The sequence below is a fragment of the Micromesistius poutassou genome, assembly GCF_964030765.1.
Source record: "Micromesistius poutassou genome assembly, chromosome: 21".
In the NCBI taxonomy this organism is placed as follows: domain Eukaryota; kingdom Metazoa; phylum Chordata; class Actinopteri; order Gadiformes; family Gadidae; genus Micromesistius; species Micromesistius poutassou.
In genome coordinates this window covers 11,624,212-11,651,447 of record NC_140291.1, presented here as the reverse complement: position 1 = coordinate 11,651,447, position 27,236 = coordinate 11,624,212, and the positions used below count along the sequence as shown (strand labels likewise).

Genomic DNA, 27,236 nt, shown 5'->3' with positions numbered 1-27,236 from the left:
GATAATTCATTACTATGTCCAATAGGCTAATTTAATGTAGGCCTACATATGTATCAGGAAAATTAATAAAACTTAAATTATACAGTTGGTCTTGCCGAGGATTGTGTTTTGAATGGGTTGTATATTGCCTTAATTCATATTTCATAATGGGTGCTTTTTATAAAATGAATTAATAAATCTGAAGTCATAGTATGTGGTGTGCAATGTGCGTTGGGTATCGGGAGGTAGCATGTTCTTCTTTTGGCGTTATTGGCGGTTTGCAAACCGATATGGTGCATTACCGCCACCAACTTCCTGTTGTCGTCTACGGAGATCACTGTTTGAAAAACTTTGCGGGACCTTTACTCCAGGGTGAAAGGATGCGTAGAACTGCGCACTCTTTTCCGCAAGGAATTTTTCTATAAATCACGATGTTGGCGGTGAAAGATGCGTACGCACATTTCATCCCTGTTTCCGCAACATTTTCGTGCGCAGAGACCTTTATAAATGAGGGCCCAGGACCCTACACACCCTGGCGGTTTCATTCCGATGTAAATGTAACAGCTCCGCGGTTCCAGGGGTGGGACTTGGGGGTAGAGGTGTTGCTGCATTGTCTATACAGAGACAACACAGCAATATCAACATGAGTAGTTCTAACTGGAGAGACAGTGAAATCCGCGAGCTGCTGATCATGTGAGAGAAGGTTATGCAGTCGCATTAAACAAAGATGGGGAGAGATGGTGCGATCAACAAGAAAGACGCAGATTAACTGTCCATACAAGGCTTTTGTCTGGATAAAAAACAAGTGGTCAGCAAAATAAAGAATATGTTGGCATTTTTGCACTTGTAAATAGTTAATCACGTTTGTAGCCTACACTCTGATGTATACTCATTCTTGCATGAGTCTCTTGAATCATAAAAAAATAAAAACATTAGTAGTATGCAAATTATTCTAAAGAGGTCTACTCTCCATGCATAGCCCCGCCTTCTCCAGTGAACCAAGAAAGCCCACTCCGTGATGACAGGGATTTTACCACCTCAGTTTTACACAGGCAAGGCAGTGAAACTGCCATGCGTGCCAAGCCGCGACCGAAGCAGAACCATCTTTCTGATGCTACCTAGTGTGGTGCTGGTGTAGCTTCTAGCAAGTGGCCATATTATGATATTCATTGATCCTGGCATACTTGGTGAGGGTGAAAGGGTTGTAACATAAGCATTCTTATTCCTGTAGCGCCAATAAATATTTTGTTCAAATACTTCAAATGTCAATTTATTGAAGAGCAGATAGTGTTTGGTTCTAGTTTAGGTACGACTTCTGGTCTAGAAAAAAGTGGGGGAGTGAAGACCATGTTCCACCCCCAGGAATCTACACCTGTGGGACACAACAGCATGGGTACCAGGGTAACCTCACCCACCTTTAAGGGACACTGCAGGCCTTGGGCCTTCTCCCAGGACCAGAGTGGTGGTGGGGTATTCTTCCAGGACTTTAGCGGTGATGGTGGTAGGGCTAGTGGGGTGTCCTTTCAGGACCTTAATGGTGTTGGCGTGTCCTTCCAGGAACTCAGTGATTGTGGTAGGGCTGGCGGGGTGTCCTTCCAGTACCGTAGTGGTGACGGTAGGGTTGGTAGGATGTTCTTCCAAGACCTTAGTGATGGTGGTAGGGCTGGTAGGGTGTCCTTCCAGGACCTTAGTGACGGTGTTAGGGCTTGTGGAGTGTCCTTCGAGGACCTTAGTGATGGCGGTATGGCCGGTCGGGGTTGAGGGTCGTGGTCTCCCATCAACGATGGTGGGGGTGGCGGCGGATGACACCTCCTTGGTGCTGGCGGCGGCGGCCTGGTTGTTTATTTTCTTCGGGTGGGCATGAGTCAGGAGCTCCAACTGGGACAGGATGAAGTCACCGAGGCCGCCCCCACCCATCTCATTGGGCAGCGTGATTGACAGCTGGTTGGTGAAACCGTCAAAGGCGTCAACGGTTGCCGTGACGCAGTCCGCCAGCACACTTTTGAGCAGCGTGAGCACGTCGGCAGGGCAGTCGGGCGGGAAGCGCTCCTTACCTGCAAGAGACCGCTCACAGAAGGTTATTCATAGCCTGGCTCATGTGATTTAATGTTAAGAGTTTATATTTGATCCATCTTAACTGTGTGTGTTTTCTCTTCATCATTGATTATTATGATGAAATTGAAATAAATTTGTTCCAACTGCAGTCATTTTGCCTGTCAAATCACTCTGAACATAACGGTTGATTAAGGGGGCTCCAAACGACTGTGGACAGATTGTAATCGGCCGTCAGGCTTAACTGGTCTGGTAAATGTTTCAGATGTTGCCTGCCAATAAATAAAAGTTATCAATCAATTTGATAATGAATTGAGAACTTTTTCACACATCTGCCCAAATACATATTGCGGTGTTACAACTCTAAAAGGCTCAGAGAAGCTTCACCATCTCTCAAACACTGCCACCAGAAATACCACTTCTATGGAAATATAATTTCTAAGTTTTATGTTAAGCAAAGAATTCAATGATTTTCGTAAAATAAGCATATTTTTCAGTCAGTAGGCTTACTTGCCAAATGTAATGCCCACTAAAACATGATTTGACAATACTACTACTTTCTGGGTGACTTATAGCTGTACGAATGCAAGTTTAGACAACCCATATTCTGAGGTTAATCCCGAAGACGGTGCATTCATAATTTGGGTTAGGTAAAGCCAGGCTGCTCAGTGGCTCAACCCAATAATATGCTAACCATGTAGGCAATGAAACTTGTAAAGACCAAGGTTAAACTCTGACATATGGTCTTATGCTACATAACAGTCCCTCTCTGTGAACCCACAGATTATATGAACTATTAACAAAAAAATCAACAGAATGTGAGACTTTCATGGACTCTGGATAGCTTGACAGCCAGAAAAGGGTGGAGGGGTACCGGCGAAGGAGCAGCGGGTGATCTGGAAGGGCAAGAGGAGGAGGTGATCCGGGATGGGGCGGAGGCTGGAGTAGGGAACCGTCTCACAATTGCCATAGTCCATGAAGAGCACGTTGGCCTCGCTCTCAGCCGTTTCTAGGACAACGGCACGGTACCAGATCTGGTCACCTATGGAGAGAGTTGGGTTAGCAACCAAACACATCCCACCATGGCGTCTCCCCTCATGACTTGGTTCAACAGAAAATGTGTCACATGTCCCAATAAAACAACTGTCTAACCCCTGCCTTCCGAAGAGCAGCTGAGGTGAAGTACCCAATACCTCTTTAGGCTATTCTGTCATGAATCATATGCCATCCTAGACTGGGTAGCACCGCCCATTCTTCCGCCGATTTTAGTTCACCCTGCAGAAGGGTCTGGAGAAGAGCAATACATTTCTTTCTAGTTTCGATACGTTTTTGCGGGAGCCAATCACCAAGCTGGCTTTTCCCCCTGCCACGTTATTGGCTGGTTTAACATAATGACGACAGGGAAGCGACGGCAAGCAGCCAATTGCGTACAGATTCAATTTAACTACGCCCGTTAATCACGCCTCTTGTGCTGAAGAAAATGACAGCAGCTTCCCCAGACCAACGTGCAATCTAAGATTGGGCTTGGTCTGGCAATAGTCATGCTAATCCCATCCTTCACCTATACGTCTTCCCATGATTCTTAGCTTTTTCTCAGATATTTAAAGGGGACAGTGACCCAACCAAAACCTGGCCTTACCTAAACTAACTAAATAACCACCCTAAACGAACCATCCCTAACCCTACACCAACCACCACCACCCCCCCCCCCACCCTCCCAAACACCCACACACACACAATGATCAAACCTCTTCTATCCTCCCAAAATGCTTGGCAGGCGAGTATTGGAAAACTGCTATAAAGCCAACCTGGTAGTTAGGAGCGCTGCGGAATGCGAGGCAGGCTCCAGTGTTTAGAGGCAGATCCAGCACATGGCTGCATGCCGGCTGTGTCATTATTTCTACTGGCAGACAGCAAATTACTGTGTTGCTGGCAGCTACTGCAGGTGGGGTTCCCAGAGGATCGAGAGGGGAACAGAAAGAAGACTCTTGCAGGGGAAGAGGAGAGAGAGAGAGGTGGCTTGGAAAGAGAAAGGGGAGAGAAAGATGGAGGGAAAGAAAGAAATGGACAGAATGACGGGAGAGCCATACAAAGAGAAAAGGAGATCAAGACAGGGAAAGGAAAAAGAGTGGGACAGAAAGGAAGATAGAAAGAGGGCTTCAAAGATTGAGGAAGAGATAGAAATTAATGGAAAGAAAGAAGATGCCGAGTGCGATGGAGGACGGTGGGAGAGAATGAGCTGGTAAATAGACTTATTCCACAGAAATGGCCTAATCAAAAAAATGTACAACTCAAACAGAAAAGTACAGAGATAAAGACGATGAGATTAGAAGAAGGCTACAAAAGTACTGAGTACTGCAGAGTGAGCTAGAGAAAAGGGGTATGAAGTTAAGAGGTATATTCAGAATAGAAAGGGGATTGTTGGGAAGCTATGTGTCCACGTGAGAGGCGTGAGGAAGCTGATGCTAACCTGTATTCACACGTCTGGGATACCTGCTGTTTGGACACAGGATTTCCCCTTCCTTCTGGACATTTTTTCTCAACAACCCATAAATCGGATTCCCCACTAAGAGTAAAAAGTCTTCACTACAGGAGCATAAAATGTGGGAGGGTTTTCTTCACCTATCAGCACTGTGATAGTATGTGGAGATATGATATACACAATGGCTAACCCATACCCCTACCAAAAGCAAAGACATGGTGAGGCATTTGTGAGAAGTCATGTAACCCATCCCTAAAACTAATAGATTTTCGTCTTTTAGTCAAATTGTAATCATCACCTAAATTAAACACAAGTCAAAGCACATACATTTCAGGACAGTGCATGTATATTACAGAACTGTGCACATGCACATCAATTGTGATCTTTCTCAAGTCCAGTTACTTATACAATCTATATTTTATGAAAGCTGAGAGTCCTCTGATTCCAACAGTGATGGATGGAACGGTTCAAGCTAATGATCAGAACCTGACTAACGATTCGCTAGTCTCGGTTCGGCTCATTCGGTTCAACAAAAGTGTTGAGCCCAAAAGTGAAACCCCTCCGTCTCGGATGATGTGTAGTCGCTGTCCCGGAATGGCTTGAAACAAACATTTCAACACACTTTTTAATTTGGTGGCCCCTTAACAAATTTGGTTTCAACACTTCGTGGCAGTATCGGCATGCCCTTTGTCAGGTCAATTGGCAAATATTTTCACTGAATAGCAATTCAATGAAAATATTGTTTTTCAATGTTCTTTAAAGGTGCCATGACATGCCACCAGGTGTGGTGTGATTAGCTGTTGCAAGCCATTTTGGAAATCAGCCCCTTAAGACATCACAGGTGTGCGTGTCCACCTAGATGTTTGACGGATAGATGAGCAATGTTTGCTACAGTCCATTGGGTAGGCTGGTAGACTGATCTATCCAGCACACATCTAGGTGCACACGCCCACTTTCTGCCCCTTATGATGTCATAAGGGTCAGATTTCCAGAACGGCTTGTAACGGCTAATCACACCACACCTGGTGGCATGTCATGGCACCTTTAATAGCGCTAGTGCTGCGGTGCAATTGAATAAAACCTGTTTTAGTTTTATGATCATTTGAAGTACCCCCATTAGGGCTGTAACGATGTGTATCGAAACTGAAATCGCGACACTCAATCGCGGTGTGAGAAGGCAGAACCACGACACGCCGCTTTTTAAAGCTGCTTTCACACCGCCATGTGGCTGTGTGAAAGGGCCAGGCATTTTTAAACGCGGCTGCTACCGCCGCCGAAAGTTTTTCAACACGTGGAAAGCTGAGCAGGTAGGGTAAAAGCTGTGCGCGTTCACGTGGGTGGCAAACGCTTCCTGGTCCAACCACCGCAGTTGTAACCGCCTCCTAAGCGCCCTTCCCTCATTGATACGAATGGAGGTGGCGAGTTGCCGCACGGCGGTGTGAAAGCAGCTTGACCCACACACACGCTACCATTCTCGCGCACACACATACACTACTCCTAACACTATGCCTTGTTATTGCGAATCATGTTTTTTCCCATATATTTGAAAGTTAGGCTATTAAACATGTTGCATTCTATACGGCCTGATTATGTCATTATTTAAGTTACATAGCCTAATTAAGAAGCGATAATAGGATATTTGTCTGGCATATCATCAAAATGTCCGGAAAACGAAACCTCTGCAGGTCACTTTGACCGGCACCGTTTTTTTTCTAGCGGGAACGCTGGTTAGCGCTACCAAACTTTTTAAATTATTCATATTTATTTGACATTAATATTTTAAAATACATAGGCCTAAACCACAAAACTAGTTGAGGATTTTTTTGCCTACCTACAAGCATCCTCCAACTAAATGCTACATTAAGTTAATTGTTATATAAGTAAATGTTTAAATAAAATGCTTCTTAAATTTAAAAAAAATCGTGGAATGTATAAAACCGTGGGTCAAAAATTGTGATATGAACAGAATCGTGAGTGTATAGTAACAGCCTGGCTGAATGATTAATCAACAATATAATAATGAAGGGAATCAAAGCAAACCTATGAACGCATGTGTGTGCATGTGTCTCACCAGAGAACAGAGCGCAGCATGCAGCCCCCAGGCGGGGTTTATCCTGGCCTGGGGAGGATGAGGACCTGAGGGAGGCCTGTCTGGTGTTGCAGTACTCCGCTAGCTCCATCATCATCCTCTGCTGAGACTCCACCACCACTAAACACAATTAACCAATTAAGAAATAACCAAACCATTAAGTCGAACACAGAACAGTATTTAAACTAACGAGAACATACACCCTGCAAAAGACAACACAAAATAAAACTGAAGATAGTTCACACAGGTATCTCCACTGAATCACATAGTAAAATTTTGAGTCCGCCTTGTGTATGAAAAGTGCTATATAAATAAAGTTGCCTTGCCTTGCCTTGCCTAAAATGTTATTGGTGCCATATAATCAGGGCCGGAGTGGGACCGATTTTCAGCCCGGGAGTTTCAGGCCCATACCACTTTTTTCAGTGATGGAAGAATTTGCATAAATGAACAGCACAAAACTCATACTATCCCTTTTTATTGGCTATTGGACGTTTGCCAAATGAAAAATCCACCTCAAGGATCTGTTACTTTAAATATCAATTATATATAAGACATACAATTTTAACCCATTACATATTTGGGATCATTTCAATGCATCATGTCAGTTCTATGTGTGGGTTATCTTATATCAAATAATTTAAATATATTTTTTACAGTCCTCTGTCCCCTCAGTCCTGTCCTCTACGTCCATTGGGTTCACCAGCAGCATCAGACAGGCTGGACTGCTGCTCTGAGGCTACCAAACATTTTATATAATTGACTATCACGTTTGTTCTGTCTTTTATATTTTACATGAAATATGTTGTCCAATCTTGCCTCTTCAGCGTCGGACTGGCTTATCTCTTCTGATGCTACAAAAAAGAAGGGCTTACTTTATTGCTTGGGCTAACTTACACAGATCATGCTGGCGTTTACATGTTAAGTTACAAATTATATTTGTGATTCGTCATATGGCTTAACAAAATAAACTAGAATAATGATGAATTGGTTTAAGCTTTTATGCCTAGGATGGCATTGCAAACATGAAACAAATAGCTAAATGATTTAGGTTGCAAATTAATCATTAGATCCACCTCTCTCTACCGGCTCCAACGTGTGTCTGTCCTCTAAACAGGTGGTTTATTTTGGCACATTCGGCGGAATCTTCCTCCAGTGCCCTTCTTTCTTTAAATCTGGCTTTTTCAGCTCCTCCTTGGCTTTTCCTGCTCTCCACAATCAACGACACTTGTCTCTTCTGTTTGCTGATTCTCTTCCGTTACCACTCAAGAAAAGTCGAACCATGGACCAAACCAACTTGAATAATTGGGAGGGAGAAGTACCGTACATTGTATAATCCATATTATAAAACGGGGGGCCTAAATCAAGCGATCTGATTGGTTCCCAACCGTTGTATATTGAGCGTATACACACAGCTATGACGCCCGTTCAGTTTACAGAGTCCAGTATCACTCCGCGCCTAACTTGAACTGTTTATTTATATATAAAAGCGATATAGTTCACTGAAGCCTAAAAAAAGCCTGTAAAGCAATAGGCACACGGTCGCCGGCAATTTAGCCTTCTAAATTGCTAAATTGCCGGCGAACCAAGCTACCGTCTCTAGCCTTCTCTCTGAAGGACGCTAGTGTGTTGCATAGCAACCGCCGTACACTTTGCCGGCAGCCAGGAGGGACTACTTTTCTGTATTCGTTAAAAAAAAATCGCTTTTTCAAAATTGAGGGTGTCTATGACTTTAATTTCGCCATATTTACGTAACCGTTTTATAAAAGCAATAGATCACTTCAGTCAGTGATATACGGTCATTATACCACAGTGAAGGGGGTCGCCGCCCCTCCGCTGCGCGTCGGGACGGACAACGCCCCTTAACTGTGGTATAATGAGCGTATACCACAGCCTGTCGTGATCTATTGCTTAATTATATATACTGCGATGCTGGGGCTGAAATTTCAGATGAATTAAGTATTTTTTTCCCTCACCCAAGCGGCCCAAAATACATGTGAAAGTGGACCGGCCCAACAGGAAACCTCCCAAACGTCCCGATGGCCACCCCCGGGCCTGCATATAAGCCAGTGGTTGTGTGACGGACCTCGAGCACTGAGGGGTTTCCTACCCTGCGTGGGGCTGTGAACGTAGAACAACATGGGGCTGGTGACGGCAGCCACACAAGGCCGGAAGCTCTCCCTGGGCAGCTCCACCGCTTTCCAGTCCACCGGGAAAGACGCCACTAGCACAAGATAACAACCCACTTGGATTAGTAAAGTAACATTTTATGTGAATCCTTGACAGAAAATCCGGTTGTCATGGCAAGTAGTACCGAACAGTAGTAGGTAGGGGTGTAACAAAAACCGATTTGAATTGGAAAAATCGATTTTGATTTAAAAGATACAAATCTTCTGAATCGAACTGAATCGAATTGTTCCATTTTAAAAATTTATCGTTCCTGAATCGTCTTTTATTGGAGAGATGCACACCCCTAGTAGTAGGTATCAAGATTTTGATATTTTTAAAGAACCCTAAAAAAAAATTTCAAATCACAAATTTGTTGAACGAGTTAGCTCACCGATTAGCAAGCTAACTTTTCAAGAAAGTAACTATTTATGTGTAAATGTAAATATGTACTTAAACAGAGTATACACTTTCAATTAAGCATTTGTGATTCAAATCAGTACCATGAGTAACTAACTGTAGGTGCCACCAAGTGGAGCCAATATTATTGGCCAATATTACCAATATATTCCTTTTTTTTCTCTTTTTTTTTTAAGAACTAGACACCCCCTCACTCCCATACAATATTACAACAGTTCTACGTGAGCCATGTTAATGACCTGTTTTAGAGTCAAAATGAGAACCAAACCCCCTCTTCAGAAAATAGATCCACGGTTGTCATTCAGGAGCAGAGCTGTCTCTTGTAAACACCCCTTCAATAGGCAGGGGACCATGTCAGCCAATCAAAGGTTATGCATGTGATAGCACGTGTGGAGGGAGACCTCCATAATGCAAACCAATGCCAGACAACCCTGAAACGAGTTGAATAAACGTTCTCACGCGCTGCTGGCACGGCCTTCACAGGTCCCGTCCTTGGGGGGCCCATGATGTTGTTCTCCTGAGTGGGCGTCGTCAGCTTGGGAACCATGGCGGCCGGTTCTTTGACGGCAGTAACTGGAGGAGCGCTGTGCGTGTTGCTGGCCGTAACAACGGGGGCTACAGGGGAGGAGGTTGGCTGCGTGGTGGCGGTCTCTCCGGGGAGCCTGGCGAGCTTTTGGCCGAGCAATGTGGCCGCCACACTCTGGCCTCCACTCACGAGCTCCACGCCGTAGCCGCACTCCGTGAGCTGCACGGCGCGGCCGCTCAGATGCTGCCCGCTCACGGCGACGTGGAACCCGAGCAGGGCCTCGCTGGTCCACGTGGGCCCCAGCGGCTCCACGCCTGGGGGTTAGAGTCACACGATGGCTACAGTACCTGTTTTGAGACGGGCTGTAACCTTGACCGTGCAAATAAAGTTCTTCAAATTTAAAACTGGTCGACATGCCATTTATTACAAAATAAAAAAACTTTGAATTACTAACATTGCAATTCTGACTCCTATGGCTTTTCTGTACCGTTTCGTATTTTTATTACAAAAACAGGATAAAAGGTTTTTGTCTAAATTTTGGTTGCATAACCAAAATTGTACACACACACACACACACACACACACACACACACACACACACACACACACACACACACACACACACACACACACACACACACACACACACACACACACACACACACACACACACACACACACACACACACACACACACACACACACACCTTTGAGCCAGCATCGGATGGCCTGGAAGGGGAGAGTAAGGAGCTGAGCTGTGAGGTTTCTGAGGTGGCTCTTCTGCACCTCAGCGGAATTGCCATAGTCCACGAAGTAGACCAGGACCTTGTCTTCAAACACCTCCTTGACCAGGGCCCGGTACCAACAATTGTCGCCTAGACATCCAAGGAGGAGCCGGAGACACAACACAAACAATGCTCCAGTATCTTCTCAAACAAATAAACTATTCTTTCGAGTTCCACTTACAGCATCTCCTCCTTCTTCCTCATCTTATTGAAATGTGTTCAATCATTCCATCTGTTATCACTCACAAGGCACTAACTATTTGTCATATTTTTAACCCTTGGAAATTCTGTCATGGTTAAATTTATCACCATCTTTACACATTTGCTCTGATGCGTTTGTGTTGCGCCTCAGTGCCTGACACAATTAAAAATAGCATACGCATAAAGGTTTACTATATTGCTTGGAGGAGTATTAAATTAATTATGGTGAGTTATTGTTGCGTTTAATGACGGGTTGTGGACAGTGTTAATAGAGGTTTGTGATGGTAATTGTTAAGAGTATTTGAGTATTGATGCTCATACCAGAGAACAGGGCACAACAGGCCTGTCCTACGGCGGCCCGGCATGGAGAAGCCTCTCCCTCACAATGCTGCTTCAGTTCAGAGCCCAGCTCCTCCAGCCTCCGGAGCACTGAAACATAGGACACGGCTTGGTGAGGTTCCTCGTGTTAACACAACTCGTTAACAGTTCACAGGTACATGATTGCTGGAGTTTCGGAAACACATATGCTGCAGTCGCACTGCACTGAATCCAAGATTCGGTTAGTGAGGTTTCACCGCCACAAACCGGTTTAATTTAATCCCAATTACTTCTTAATCAAGCAAGACATCAAAGAACAAATAAAACATGAAAACACATATCAATGTCCCTTAAAGAGAGGTAAAATAAAACAAACCACTTACTGAAAGGGATTTAAAAGGCGGGGAAACCACAACCTGCTTCCTATTGGTTAGTCCCGGCTTGGCATTTACCCTAACAGTCCTCGACTAACAGCATTACCACTCGTACAACGCATACTACTACTACTACTACTACTGTACCTTCAGACTCAGATCTAACACAGTAGAACTCTCCAGGGGTCTGCACCGAGCTGACCATCAGCTCCCCCGTGGGGCCGTCACAGGGAAGTTCAACAGACGACCACACGAGGGAATCAGGGTCCTCTCCACCCTCCTCTGGAGACATTTAAACACAATGTTATGTCAGTATTAAAAATATATTACTAAAAAGGTTACATTCTTTTAATATCGATATTATATTAAGACAGTGATTACAACGTGCACAATGAAAAAACGAATGAATACAATAAATTGAGATGGAATGCATACTGGAGGTTGGATCAATAGAGGAAAGCATACTAGAACGGGCATGAATAAATATAAATCAGTGAAATAAATATAAGAAAGCATATGACCGGTGAAATATAATCAGCATATGACACAAGGAAACAGCGCCTCGCTTGTCGTTTAGGGCTGTTTAATTAACCTCTATTTAACCAGACATGTCATTAAGAACAAATAATTATTTAAAATGGTGGCCTGGGAAAAGGTTAACTCTCGGAATTTGCAAAAGTCAGCAAACTATGAACCAAACCCATCCCACAGATGCAACAAAACCTTTTTGCTCATAAAGAACGGACAACCCTGTAAGTATTATTGAAAGGAGATTTGGTTCAGCTTTAAAAGGGGAACTGTCATACTCAGTTATTCTCTAATATAAGCAGCCATGTAAAAAAAAAGAAGAGGTAATTTACATGTCTTGTGTAGAACTACTACACACGACATGGGTCTAGACTCCTGACTCTGTAAAGTAAAGCCATGGAAACTCGCACAGTGCTGATCACAGATACACAACGGCTGTGTTTCAGATGGCCTGCATTTGAGCGCATGCACGCACGAGACTTGAGAAGATCCGCCAAACACGTTAAGTCCCACCACGTCAAGTCGGACACAGGTGTACTTCTCGTAGTTTGAACCAAGAAGATGGCCCACCCAGTGGCTCTTGCTTTCTTTGTCGCGGACGAATTTGACGCATTGGAACTCCCCTAATCACAACGGAGGTCCGCTTTTCTGCAGCCAAGGGATTTTGTTCTCCAACTGTAGTTTAATTGAAAACAGTCTGAAGCCCCTCATCCTCATAAAAAAAAATAATATGATGAGCGACGAAGTGAAAGTTCAAAGTCCTTGTTGTGATGAGAAACATCGCTTTCTTCTTCTTCACCAAGAACATCCACCACCACCACCACCACCAGTGTCCTACCCTTTGCTGCTGCACCCTCCGCTCCAGGGGCCGTCGTGTCCTCCGTACCGGGGGGGCTGGTGGCAGGGGCGGCGTAGCCCATGGAGATCAGGAGTTCGGCCACGTCGGCCTGGGGGTCGCTGGCCTGGTCCGCCATCCCCACCAGGGCCATGCCCTTGCTCTGCCCCACGATACGCACACTCAGGATGCGGTTGCACAACATCTGCTGCAGGACCAACGTGCAGCCGTTGTCCCAGGTCTGGTCTGGTCGCACCGGCTGCACTCCTGGCGGGGCGAGCAGTCAGAGGTGAAGGGCGGGGTTAGAGGTAAAGGGCGGGGTTAGAGGTAAAGGGCGGGGTTAGAGGTAAAGGGCGGGGTTAGAGGTAAAGGGCGGGGTTAGAGGTAAAGGGCGGGGTTAGAGGTAAAGGGTTAGCGGTGAGGGGTTAGAGGTGAGGGGTTAGAGGTAAAGGGCGGGGTTAGAGGTAAAGGGCGGGGTTAGAGGTGAGGGGCGGGGTTAGAGGTAAAGGGCGGGGTTAGAGGTGAGGGGCGGGGTTAGAGGTGAGGGGTTAGAGGTAAAGGGCGGGGTTAGAGGTGAGGGGCGGGGTTAGAGGTAAAGGGCGGGGTTAGAGGTGAGGGGCGGGGTTAGAGGTAAAGGGCGGGGTTAGAGGTAAAGGGCGGGGTTAGAGGTGAGGGGTTAGAGGTGAGGGGTTAGAGGTAAAGGGCGGGGTTAGAGGTGAGGGGTTAGAGGTGAGGGGTTAGAGGTAAAGGGCGGGGTTAGAGGTGAGGGGTTAGAGGTGAGGGGTTAGAGGTAAAGGGCGGGGTTAGAGGTGAGGGGTTAGAGTTAAAGGGCGGGGTTAGAGGTGAGGGGTTAGAGGTAAAGGGCGGGGTTAGAGGTGAGGGGCGGGGTTAGAGAGGAGGATGCCAGGAAGACGTATGTATGGGAGGGGAGAAATGCACAGGGGGAGGTGTGTATGCATGCATGCATGAAGTACATGCTGGAGCTCTGCCATTTCATGAAATTATTGAACATATACATATGTAAAAGGAAAAACACACAGCATTCGCGTGGTGAGTTTAATATTGGTACTACAGTAGTGATGGACCAGTGTGTTTTTTCAGTACCTGCTAGAGAACAGGGGATGGCCTGCATAGGCAGTGCTAGCAGAGGGGCACTGAGCGGTCGCAGACGCCCCAGCTCCACCTCCTCCGAGTTCCCGAAATCTATATAGCCCACACAGACCCGATCCTCGGAGGAGTATGCCAGAACCTGGGCCCGGTACCACTGGTTGTCATCTGGGCATGAAACAGACAGAAAACAACAAAAACAACAGCTAATGTTTGAGGCTCAATGAAAGCTAGTAACAGAGAGTAACGGCTAAGGATTGAGGCTAACAGACAGCTGTCAATGAACCGAGTTAAGTGATGACTAGTAACGGACGGTGACAACAAGTGATCACGGCTAACTGACGGCTTTCAGGGTTTACCTGAAAACTGGGAGCAGCAGACCGTGCCAGGGGCCGGTCTGAAGTTGAGGCTGGCTGGGATCTGACTGCAGTGGTCTCTGAGGTTCATCTGCAGTTCCATGATCTCACCTGAAAAGCAAACATTTAAAACTTTCCCAGCCAGCTTCGGAAGCATTCAGCCCCAAGGGAAAAATTGGAAGGAAAAAAACGGCCAAATAATGCTAGCACTCCTCTGATGGTTGAATAGTAGTTTCAGCTAAGACTCCCATCTCTTCTGATGGCTATCTAGCCCTACTCAATAGTACTCAATAAAGAATGGCCCAGCTCTACTGTGAGCGGTTAGCTAGTGCTGAGGACTGTCCCAGCTCTACTGTGAGCGGTTAGCTAGTGCTGAGGACCGTCCCAGCTCTACTGTGAGCGGTTAGCTCAGGGGTCGGCAACCCGCGGCTCTAGAGCCGCATGCGGCTCTTTAACGCCGCCTAGTGGCTCCCTGGAGCTTTTTCAAAAATGTTTGAAAATGGAAAAAGATGGGGTTTCTCAAGCCAGGTGGCGCATTAGACCAGGGGCTCATCTCCTGTTTCCAAAATGCATCACAAACTCTAGTATAATTTACTACACGCTTACTATCACAAACTCAAACGCGGGAAAATATAACGGCGCCGGGACGTGCTCTCGCTACAGGTCCACGGCACGCTCGTCTCCGGTGCGCGTCGCGGCAGCCGGGGCGGCGGCGTTGACGGCAGACGGCTGGTACGCGTCCGCCTACCGCCGTACCAAGGCGGGTAGCTCGGAGGAAGATTTGGATTATTACAACAACAACAACACCAACTATTTCGACGCTCTGATGTCACGATCAACCCAAAACGTGTCATCGCTCACCCAAGTTGTTTCTATTATCATTGCTACATTGTCTCCAGCATATGGCGCGATTATGGACAGTATATTTTATTAAACACTCAGCTTCTGGTTAGTTCAATTTTGAGAATAGATTAACGGCGATATTTTTTTTATCGCCCGATAAGAGTCTCGCGTTAACGCAGCACGTTAACGCCGATAACGGCCCACCACTACGCAAAATATTATGCTCCTGTGCCACCACGCTGAGAAAAAAAGACTGATGGACAACCACATAAGCCACATTTTACAAACAAACAACAGCCATGCGTGCGCCAATTGAGACGATCAAAAGGGTTAAAACAGCGCCACCTATACGCCTGGAACATGAAGTAGCGTGTGCAAATGTTCTTGAAACGATGCCAGGGAAAACGGAGAAAAAAAAGATCGTTTTGGTACGTGTGGACTTGGCCTAAATCATGAAGGCTCATTATGTATTTGTAGTTAATTTAGTCATTTTGATAAGCTAATATAGCTACTATAGATACATACAGCATGCGTTGCCTTCATTATAAGGGTTATATAAGGCTTTTAATTTTTTGCGGCTCCAGACATATTTGTTTTTGTTTTTTTGGTCCAATATGGCTCTTTCAACATTTTGGGTTGCCGACCCCTGGGTTAGCTAGTGCTGAGGACCGTCCCAGCTCTACTGTGAGCGGTTAGCTAGTGCTGAATAGCGCACTAGATAATAGATGGATACCCGAGCCGAGCCCGGCTGTGTCGGCTTCGGACAAATATCTACAAATTATGCTTGGGTTTGGGTTTGGGTCGGGCTCGGTCTCATCTGCCTGATAAGGCGTTGGACAATGGACAATTAAAACAGCTAATTATGCGCCTTGTGCTTTCACTTGTTGGCCTTTTTTGTGGGCCTATGTGAATTTCAATTGGTTATTATGATTGAGCCTCTTGTGCCCGCTGTTAACACGCTCATCTGTTGACATTTCCAAATGCCTTGCAGTTGTTTGATAAAGGCGCTTTCATACACAAACGTTAATGTGTCATTAGTATGAGGAAAAAATAGACTTTAACTGTCGGGCTCAGACATATATCTTGATGCCTGTCGGGCTCGGGTCAGCTTGGTTACTGTCAGACGCGGGCCGAGCTCGGACAGAAAAATGCGGTCCGATACCCATGCCAGTATCGGAAATTCCTCTGATACTGCCTAAAACAGTGTGGGGTATCGGCGAGTACGCAAGTCCATGCGCCAATCCGATACCTTCAATTGACACAAGAACATCAGAAACACTACAGGGTTATGCTGCATTCATTCACGGTCGGAAGTGGAAAGTCGGAATGGGAAACGCATCATCTCCGACCTACGTGCATTCGAGCCACCAAGTCGGAAAAACTTGGATGCATGGATGCTTAACTACAAAAATACAAATGTATTATTATAATTATAAATGTAAATGATCCACGTTCTGAAAAAGTACTGAAAACTATACAGTAAGTGAACCGACTATACATTGCTGTCATTGTAAGAGAACCCTTAAATAAGATCAAGAGCCATTAGTAGTTACAATGCTAGATTCTGTATCGATATATATATATATATATATATATATACACATACACACACACTCAGTATCGGTGGATAATCATGTTCAGGAATGGGAAAGGAAAAAAAAAAATGGTATCTGAACATCTCTAGTACTTACTGGCGTTGTCCACCTTCTGGCAGATCATGTCGATGGGGGAGCGGACCTGCGTGACCAAGGCTGAGAAGCAGTCTCCCATGCACTGGGTCAGGGGCTCCGGGGGGCAGGCCTGGGTGTTTTCGTCCTTCCCGGTGGACAGACGCCTGAAGTTCTCCAACGACGCGCTAACCAAGCCGTCTGAGACACAAACAGAACACGTCGAATGGTAACTAACCAAACTGTAAATTCGCGGTGATGTTGGTTCAAATACTTTGCAACTGAGGGTCACAGCACTGTTATAAAAAAAATTATATATATATATATATGACCCTTTCTGACCATTTCTTAATCCTGTTATTTGCACATCTTTGAAATCAAAAACATTTTAGATTTGCAGGATTAGAAAGATACGTTTTCAAAACCTAACCACAAAAAAGCATCACATTAATAAACAGTTTCAAACTGTGGTGGTCCAGACCGAACAGACCGTTTTGAAAGGTAAATATCGTAATTGCTATTCAAAAGTAGTTCAACCACAGCTCCCGAAATTTCCATCTAAATAAGCTGTGACTCAAACTAAAAGCTTAGTTCTATTCTTTCTGAATTCAATACTTACAAATGTCTTTTTCACTTCGCTTTGCAACCACATCGTCCTGTGTGGCATATCCCTGGTCAACAAGAAACGTGCTCAGCCTCTTGCCTAGTCGGAAAGTTGCGAGGGAGCAGTAAAAATAAACATTGATTGATTAATCAGGTAGTCTCCATGATGGGATGAGAAAAAAAGGTTTAAAGGTCCCATGGCATGCTATTTTATGGATGCTTTAATATAGGTGTTAGTGGGCCCCTAATACAGTACTTGAAGACGTTCAAGAAATTTGGTACCGTGGTTTATGGCCACGGTACCCTTTTCAATGTTGCGCTTCTAAACACGTGTGTGAGTGTGTGGCGAGCTTATGCGATTTCAAAGTAACAAACCAACTCAAAGCCAATGCATGCATACAAAACTATTCGTTCAAAACCAAAAAAACTAATCAAAAACAGCGTTGCTTATTCGCTTCAAATACTTTTTTATTTTCAAAACTTGGGAATTAATACGGTGCGGTACCGAGCGGTTGAAAACAATGTTAGCGTCTCCTGTGGCTGCCTTGCGCACCTGCGTTACATTACTTAATATTAGGTTGGAAGTTATGTTTTAAACCCCGCCATGCACGCAAGTGTAAACGCGAGCAGCATAGCTGCATGCCTGCTTTCAGCTCGTATTATTTTTAACAATTTATCTTTAATTTGTCATTGAAATGATTTTAATAAATGAGTGTATGTTGAAGTACATCGGATTTATTGTTTTAGTTTTTTACCGTGGTATCGAATTGGGTATTGAGAATCGTGGAATTTCACTGGTATTGGTATCGACTACTAAATTTCTGGTATTCTACCAGAAATTTGGTATTCTACCAGAAATTAATTTCTGGTATATAATTTCTGGACATCTCTAATGACTTAGTGTTTCCGAGAAAGTCTGAGATTGTTATAATATATGTCTGACCCCATTATATATTATTGCAGATCCAAGTGAAAGGTCTGTTTTTAAATAAAACTGGGAATATTGCCGAAATGTGACACGTTTACGCCCCAAAACCCTGAAATCAAAACTGCACGATCTTACATCTATACCTTGGAAGTCTGCAGTTTTCCCATAACCACCATATGAACGAACGGGCATGCCCAGGTGGGCTCCTGATCCCCTGGTTGGGCAACACTGCACGACAGAACTCACCTACAGCGGGGACCATGAGGTCAACCGCATGGACCCTCTCACACTGCACGACATCCAGCACATGGAGGGTGACCATCTGCTCGGTCAACAGTTGCTTCACGGCCACACAGCATTCGCCTGTCCAGATGCCGGTCACCGGCACCAGCCCAGCAACACAGCACTCTATAGCCTATTGTAGCAAAGGAGCGGAGCCTTCGTTAACAGTAATGTTCCCAACAGAAAATGGATGCCCGTGGCCACCATCGAAAAAGAAGCTTCGAGGCTGGGCAAGCAGGCATGTTGTGGGAGCAATTATTGTAAATCTTTCTTGTTCATCACTTTTTCCAAGTTAGATTTCCTTCCATTATTCTTACACAGATCAAATACGTTTTTGGAGTCATGGCCAATTGGGTTTTTATTCTTTGGACAAAAAATTTCCATTTCGCAATGGATGCAAGTCTGGCCTTTGGCTGGCAATCATTTCAATTCCAAATGAGGTTGGCGCCTTAAGATGTTCAGCGAACTCCAGCCATCAGAGTACTGCTCAGAGTGATTTCTGGGCTTGAAATTTACTTTTTCACCTTGTAGCAGGGCTGGACGATAAATCAATATTAATATCCATCTCTATAAAATCAGCCGCGATAACTGATATGTTTTTTAAAGCCACTGCCGATACATTTAACAGCATCGATCAAGTGGGATCGAGTGGGTGAAGCTCCCCAAGTCAGTGCAAAGATGTCACTGCAAATTTTTGGTAGTATTGTGTTTCAAGAAGTGTCTAGTGCACCTCTTAAAACAATGTTTGAAATCCTGACATCCTGAGTGAGGATTTCAATACGATGGTGAATGGTGCGTGCTGGGTCTTACGCAGGGAGGGATGGGTCTGATGCTTGGATCCAGAGGTCTGATCCTGGCCATGGGAACATCCTCCTCATTGCCGAAGTCAACGTACAGGACGCTGGCCGTCTTCTGGTCCGCGGGTACCGACTGGACCAGGCCTCGGTACCATTTCTACATGCAGTGGGATAGAGTTGTTAGTGCAAGTTGTGAAAACAGAGGTGTCTTGAATTCCTGTCTTATAAGTCTTTTGGTCTATTAAACCATACGATTATATTTTTAAACTACAGAGCCTTGTATAATATTTGAATTCATAATTATTGTAATTTCTGAGACAATATAGCATATCACTCAAAAATAAAATACATCGGTCTGCATAGGTCCCTCCCGCACCCCAAAATGGATTAAGAATTGCTTTTCCTTATGAAACCAGGTATTGTCCCGAGTGCATTTTGTGCATTTTCATCTATTTTTAACATGAAAAATAAGTTTGTCATGTTAACTTGTGTCAGTTAACCGCAACTTGTGTTTACAATTATTAGTGAGGTCAGTTGGTTGTTCAGAAAATAGGTTATTAACTTTTCACTTATCCGCCATGAAAAGCAGGAATTTATCGTTAACATACAGTTTAAAAAATGTCATTGTTAAAGTGCATCCCTCATGAATGAATGAATTGAATGATGAATGAATGAATGAATTGAATGATGAATGCATCCCTCATGAATGAATTCCTTCAGCTAGTTCCAGTGTTTCCAGGACCCCCCCCCCCCCCCCCCCACCCACCCCAGGGCACACTATGCCAGCCCTACTAAACGAGTCGGGATACGCCACTGACCATATCCATGGAGAACTGGACGGCGCAGACCTCCCCCTGGTCGGGCATGTAGGTGGGGGTGGGCAGACAGCCACCGTAGGCGGTCTGCAGCTCCATGCTGACCTTCTGCAGGGCGGACACCATGTCACAGCACTGGACGTGGACAAAGAACCTGCCTGGGCTGTGCGGCTCCACCACCGCCGCCTGGGTTCACAACACACGTGTTATTAGTTCATTCTGGTTCGTACTTCACTTTTTCGTATTGTTGATTGCCCCCCCCCTTATTTCCCCCTCTGCTTAAGTGTTTCCCTGCATTGTGTTTTAATTGCATTTTTATATAATCAAACCGTTACTGTTAAAGGACACAATCGCAGTACTTCTTGGCAGCTGACTGCGTACTGCGCATGTGAAACTCAGCTAGCGAGATGCTATCTAGGATGCGGTAGGGTAGGTTTGACACTGCTCTATAAACAGAGCGCATCTACATCTGATCGTAGCACGATGGTACAGCCTATTGGTTCACCATACATCGAGTGGAAGACATGTAAAAATATGTTTGCCAATCACCAATATGACTGACTGCATGCTGCTTGTTTTAATCCTAATGAATCCCTTTTAAGATGCTTATGCACCTTGCTCAAACATGCATACTACAGGATAACTGCTGACATTGGGAATCGAACCCAGTACCTCTCGGATAGAAGTTCTACACACTAACCCGTAGATCATCCAGTATCCTCCATCACAGTCGCTGATGTCATACACCGATAGTTTAATTCTTGCTCAAAAGGCAAAGGCAATAAAATATGAGTAAAAAACAATCAAATATCAATAAGTGATACGATACGATACGATACGATACGATACAACTTTATTATTATTATTGATAACAACAACAACAATAAACCCGGTCATTATACACTTGCATGCACAACGAAAAGTGGGCCATACTGGGTGGATGGGCATTAAATACAGGTCATAATTATGTACCTTCACTTCTGAACCTATAGCTAGGTTCTTCTTCTTCAGATCCACTAAATAGACCCTGGGGCAGACGGCCGCATCACCGGCACCCACCGCTGACACTGTACGAAGCTGATTAATGAGCACAGAAACAGGCCATTTATTCAGTATACATGCACTTTGATCCAAACACACACACAGTGAATTCAGATAGCAACTCAACTGCTTCACCGAAGGCATTAGCAATAACATTACTTTGTGCTCTATAAGTACCCACATTATCGAATACATAGTCATTTAACATAGCAAAGTACAAATACACCAGAGATTAAAGAGCTATTGAACCTGAACACAGAAAAGAGGCGTTAAATCCTTGCTAGTCTCCCTAAAACGCACCCATCATAATGCTCATACACAATCACGGTACTACAACAGTACTGCAGAGGGTTGTGACACGCAGCGCTCCTTTCTAGAACCCTCAACAACACAATTATTTCTGCTAGTGTCCAGATTTCAGCTTAATACAGTGGGTTCACTGACACTTTATTGATTATGTCTCGTAGCAATGTTATGTCTTGTAGCAAGTTAACCACCACCTGCATACAGAGTTCCTCTGTTGCAGTCCATGATTAAGTTAACATTAAACATTCCTCTTTGTAGATAAAGACCAAACACCCTCTGATTTTTAATGGTATCAAGAGCTCTATAGCTGCTCTTGGATTGGAATTGGTTTTTATTTGTTCCTGTAAGATAATCAAAAAATGGCGATATTTACCTTTGGCTCTGGCTGGGTTTGGGTCTGACTGGGTACATCCACTATCTGTTGAGGTGGGATCTCCTTGGCCTTCTCACTAAACAATACAAGTCTTAATTTTCTGAAAAAGCATGTTGGTGCTAACACAACAAGTACCTTGTTGCTCAATGTAATAGTCAAGTGTTCAAATGGTCATCGTTTATTAAAGTTTCATGGCTGGCAGTCAGACATGACTTTATGGATCAATAGGCCTGAGACCAGAGCCTGCCTGGGCTTACCCTTCAGGTTTAGAGGTCTTGGAGAGGCACAAGTGTCTGTGGGCCTTCCAGTCCTCTTGGTGACACTGAGCGGAACAGTAGAAGGTCTTTATGCAGCCATTACACCGAAAGGTTCCTGCAAAACCACAGCACGTTAATTAAGACCACCCGGAGGTTTCCAGCTCCACTGGTCTTGCCAGAATTTTGGAGAACTCCATAAAGGCCCGAGACTTTCAGGATAAAGAAGGTATATCCATCTTTTGAAATATCTAACTATTAAAATGATGTCAAATGCTCAACTGCTGTATCTTGGGACATATTATCTTGACAGATAACAGATAACTGTACAAAATACTTCACAATGTGGTATAGTACATTGTATACACAATTTAAATGCATGGTTAAGTTATACTGCAATAATTTTTGCGACAAACAAAACAGTGACTGGTCCTAGTGCTTTATATTCCTGCTCCTATAATAAAGCTATCGACAGCAGAAAGCGAAGGGACAATCAGCGATGATGGTAGGTCTAGCTTGGCTAGCTGGTAAAAACAACCCTAAACCAGGGGATGTGGGCCCTGGTTTAGGGCCTTAAATTAGGGGATTAAATTAAATGGCCTAATCACATGAATAATTTGATGTTTTCAGAATCAACACTTTTTCTGTGTGTACCACCAGGCCTGAACAAATTACAGGGGAGACCCTGTCCATACCTCATGTACATTATATTTACCAACACACATACATGTTTTAATAAGTACGCCCATTTTTCCATATCATTGCCCTGCAGTACTATTTTATATGCTTATGAGAATTTGACTTATAATTTCATTACAAAAGTTAAGTAAGATCAAAAAAATTATCAAGCGTTCCTGAGGAAAATATCTAATGATATAATTAGCTGAAAATTGTATTGAACAAAATGTTATACCGAACCAATACACAATATATATTTGCCCAGTTAGGGAGAGTAATCTGCAGCCAATAGTCCAAGCCCATTCACCTGCTTTCACCAGAGATAAACCTTATTGTTCCGAGAGAAGTTGTCTGTGACATTTAAAAATACAAAGCCAAGACCCCAGTCTACCTTCCATTGTAACAGCTTATACAATGGAAGGTATAAAGGCCAAAAGCCAAACCTGGCAGATAAGCCAGCTGAACACTTAAAGGGGACATATTATACCACCAGGCATAATATCCATACATATCCATAATATCCATTTGGTATATCCAGGTGTGATTATCCATTACAAGCCGTTTTGAAAATGTGCTGCTTCTGACAATCACAGGTGGGCGCGTCCACCTCGATGTGTCTACCAGCCTACCCGGTGGACAGTAGCAAACGTTGCTCAGCTATCCAGCACACATCCAGGTGGACATGCCCACCTGTGATGTCATAAGCGGCACATTTTCAAAACTGCTTGTAATGGCTAATCACACTCACACCTGGTGGTATAATATGTAAATGGTAAACGGTCCTCATTTATATAGCGCTTTTAGCCAAAGCGCTTTACAGTGTTAACTGACATTCATGCACACATTCACACACACCGACAGCAGAGTCAACCACGCAGGTCGACAGCCAGCTCGTCAGGAGCAATTAGGGTGAGGCGTCTTGCTCAGGGGACACCACGACACCCCAGAGCCACAGCCAACCCGCTCCACCTCCTGAGCCAATGCCGCCCCCCCGCGGCATTGGCCGCATCCCCTTTACGAAGTACAAGTAGCTCTGCTAATAGAAATGCACCATAGATGTGCAACAATTATTCACAGTTGGCTATGGAGGGAAGTGCTGCTGCACAGCTAGACATAAATAAACAGCTATGTTTATTTATGCTAAAACAGCCAGGTGGTTAAAAAGTGGTAACTAAAACCACTTTTCAGTTTACTCATGGAGTACTTGGGAGTACTTTACAACGTTACAATTACAACGTTGTGGAATTGATGTAGAGATGAGTATAATTAGAGACTAATGTTTTGGGGCTTTCCCTGTTCTACTGCGTAGGTAGAGCAGGATGAGCGGCGTGCGGGCAGGGCAGAGGGATGCAATGAGGAACCAATAGGAATGGCCTTTCCGAAATAAAAAAAAAGTCAGCTTCTGAAAAAAAAATTTAGAATCACTTTGTTCAGTTCAAAGACGTTGTTTGGGTCTCGCCCAAACAATGTGTTGCTCAACGTTTGTTTTTTTTCATGAAAATGTAGTTCTGAAAGAAGGATCATTTTCTGTTGAATTACGAGAGATATCTGGTACTTCCATTGGGGAAATTAGGGATATATCCTGTGTGAGAATAATGCATAATAGGAAATGTCGGTATACCAGTGGCAATTTCTCTAAGACTGCAAGAGAAGCTCAGCTTCCTCTAAAATTAAAAAAATGAAATGTTCAAATATATACGGTTGTGTTAACATTTCATTGACTAAAAATGCGTTAGAACACGTCCATCTCGAAGACGAGTTCATTCAGAACTCGGCCATTGAGAGGACACTGGTCAAGTCACTGGAAAATACAGCTAGTTGGTATGACAGAGCATTTCCGTGAAAAGGAACAGAGAGCATAATTTACATATACATAAATTTACAATTTATATGATGTAGGCCGAAAATGAGCTTCCCCTCTTTGAAAGACCAGCTGCCGCCACTGCGGTATGCACAGTACAGAAAAAATTATAGTTAAGTCCTTAGACCTTATTTTTCTCAAAACAATCCATAAATAAAAAGGCTTAGAGGGACCCACTGGTTCAGTGAGTAGGAACACCTTAGATGATGGTTCATTTACCTTGCTTACTGCAGTAGTTGCACAAGTTCAGGATCATTGCTGGAGGAGGGGGTCCTTTCAGCTGAGAAACAAAATGAATAATACAATTTTAAATAAAGCAGGACTCGTTTACTGACAAATAGGAAAACCAAAGCGAATAGGCCTACGTACTGTATCATCCACCTTCATCATCATAGACGGTGCATCGCCTGTAACAATAAAACAAATTTTTCGTCATTTTGTCATTCACAAATCCCCGCGTTTTAAACCATCCACTCGCTGACACCACAGATGCTGATAACTGAAGCGTGCGTCCAGAGTGGCAGACCTACCGCCCGCCGGACTCATCGCTGCGGGTTGTGAGGGCACGCCTCTGGCAAGGGGCGCGGAGAGGAGTGACACAGGGTAGGCCGGTGCTCCCCCGGGGCCGGTGGACGGTCTTCTCAGCGGCATGTTTGGTCCAAATGCCATGAGGTCGACGGCTGGTGACGTCATTTCTGTCGATGCAAATTGAGCTCTTGAGTTAATTATATATACATCATTATAATACGTCATAATTATACGTCATATATGCAGTCTTGGCCTGGACGGCAGGCCTCTTCTCACTCCTCTCTTCCAAGACGGTGTCACGGCGCCAAATGTTAAGTGGCCACTCTACAATATTGAATAACATTAACCTGAAACACATTCAAGTTCACCTTACACACCGTGTCAACCAAGCAAGGCGACAGCCGGCTCGTCAGGAGAAGTCAGGGTGCCTTGCTCAGGGACACCTCGACACTCAGCTAGGAGGCGCCGGGGATCGAACCAGTAACGTTCCGGTTACCACCAGCCAACCCGCTCTAGCTGCTGAGCCACATGCCACCCCTATACCGATATAGTTATATTGCTTGAGTTTGCTTGTTTACAACGTAACGCGTTGTTTAAGAGCAAACTAAAACTTGTTCCAGCCTGCTGCTGGTGTCGGCCAGCACGTGCTTTAGCCGGGTGAGCTAAACAGGTATCGCTAAGAACCAACAAAAAACACGGTCGATCACCGTTTTACCCTAAATACGTCAGCAGCTGCTATAAGTTCATTATGATAGAGAACTAAATAATATGAAACACTACACAAACTCTGATTAACTTGCATACCAATATGTTAACTGTTTAAACGACCTGCACGGACTGTCCTAATTGGTCTCCATTTACCTGCTTCCATGCGTTCTGACTGCCCAACGCGCATGCGCAGCGCAACCCATGGACCACACTGAAAACGTCATGACATGATAAATTATTAAAATGTATTCATAAATCTGCTGCAATTATTTGATTATACCAGATGGAAATATGTCCCTATGAAATAAATGTGGCATTAAATAAATAAATAAATAAATGTAGCATTACGGGACAAAAGTTCCATGAAATAAATACATGAAATAATTATGAAATAAAAGTCCCCTGAACAGTAATCCTTTTGAAAAAAGTCATTTTAAAAATAAAAACGTGTTTATTAATTATATTTATTAATTATTTATTAATTATATTTATATGTATTTATACATGAATTGCCTAATTTGTTTATTCATTGGCATGTTTTATTTATTTATTTAATATTGATTCAAAACGCATCCCATAGCAGTCAATGTTTCCTTCATATTTTTTGGTTTTAGGTTTTAACAACATTCTAGTTTTTAAATTGATAGTTTAAACTGGTCAAACTAAAATCTGAAAAAAAAAATCCAGTATATAATACTGGATGCTTTCCATCCCTAAAGGTTATTATGGTTAGACTGTGTGTGTGTGTGTGTGTGTGTGTGTGTGTGTGTGTGTGTGTGTGTGTGTGTGTGATAGAGAGAGAGAGCACATGCCACACTTGAACACGTGCGTAGGGGTTTACGGTAATCCAAACAGACGTATAAAGAAAGCACTTCTTTATACGTGTGTTGCTGTAATCCAACATGGCTGCCAAGATGGTCTGTGTATTACAACAGCGTGCCAAACATTGTGTATGGATGGTGTGTGTGTGTGTGTGTGTGTGTGTGTGTGTGTGTGTGTGTGTGTGTGTGTGTGTGTGTGTGTGTGTGTGTGGATGTGTGTGTGGCAATACTGAGCTGTTGTTGTGGAACCTATGAAGCACTTGATAGGTAGCTAGGAAGCACCAGATACTACACCAAAATACGTAGGAATCTGCAAATTGTAAATGAGTGAGTATGTGAGCGTGTGTGTGTCTAACTAAGCCCCATCTGCTCCTCTGTAGCATACGTCACCTTGCTGTCATAGCAATACCAGTGACTGTTATAATGCACACAAACACACACAACTAATAACACAAACGTGGACTGGATCACTGCAAACTAAAATTAACTATCCATTGGATTTGTATTCAAACTTGT

General features: G+C 44.1%; 1 protein-coding gene across 1 annotated transcript; it reads right to left on the bottom strand.

Annotated features, from left to right (window-relative positions):
- Positions 1–1,386: 1,386 nt before the first annotated feature.
- Positions 1,387–25,314, bottom strand: tdrd1 (tudor domain containing 1; the record flags this gene model as incomplete). The annotated part of the gene is made up of 22 exons (XM_084485603.1): positions 1,387–2,033; positions 2,906–3,073; positions 6,585–6,722; positions 8,710–8,823; positions 9,645–10,025; positions 10,419–10,586; positions 11,019–11,126; positions 11,537–11,671; positions 12,756–13,019; positions 13,857–14,027; positions 14,219–14,326; positions 16,750–16,926; positions 17,345–17,428; positions 18,503–18,671; positions 19,349–19,492; positions 20,154–20,336; positions 21,123–21,227; positions 21,871–21,946; positions 22,128–22,242; positions 24,883–24,943; positions 25,033–25,070; positions 25,194–25,314. 22 exons carry the CDS (start codon positions 25,312–25,314, stop codon positions 1,387–1,389), a joined length of 3,675 nt encoding a protein of 1,224 aa, XP_084341729.1.
- Between the last annotated feature and the right edge of the window lie 1,922 nt (positions 25,315–27,236).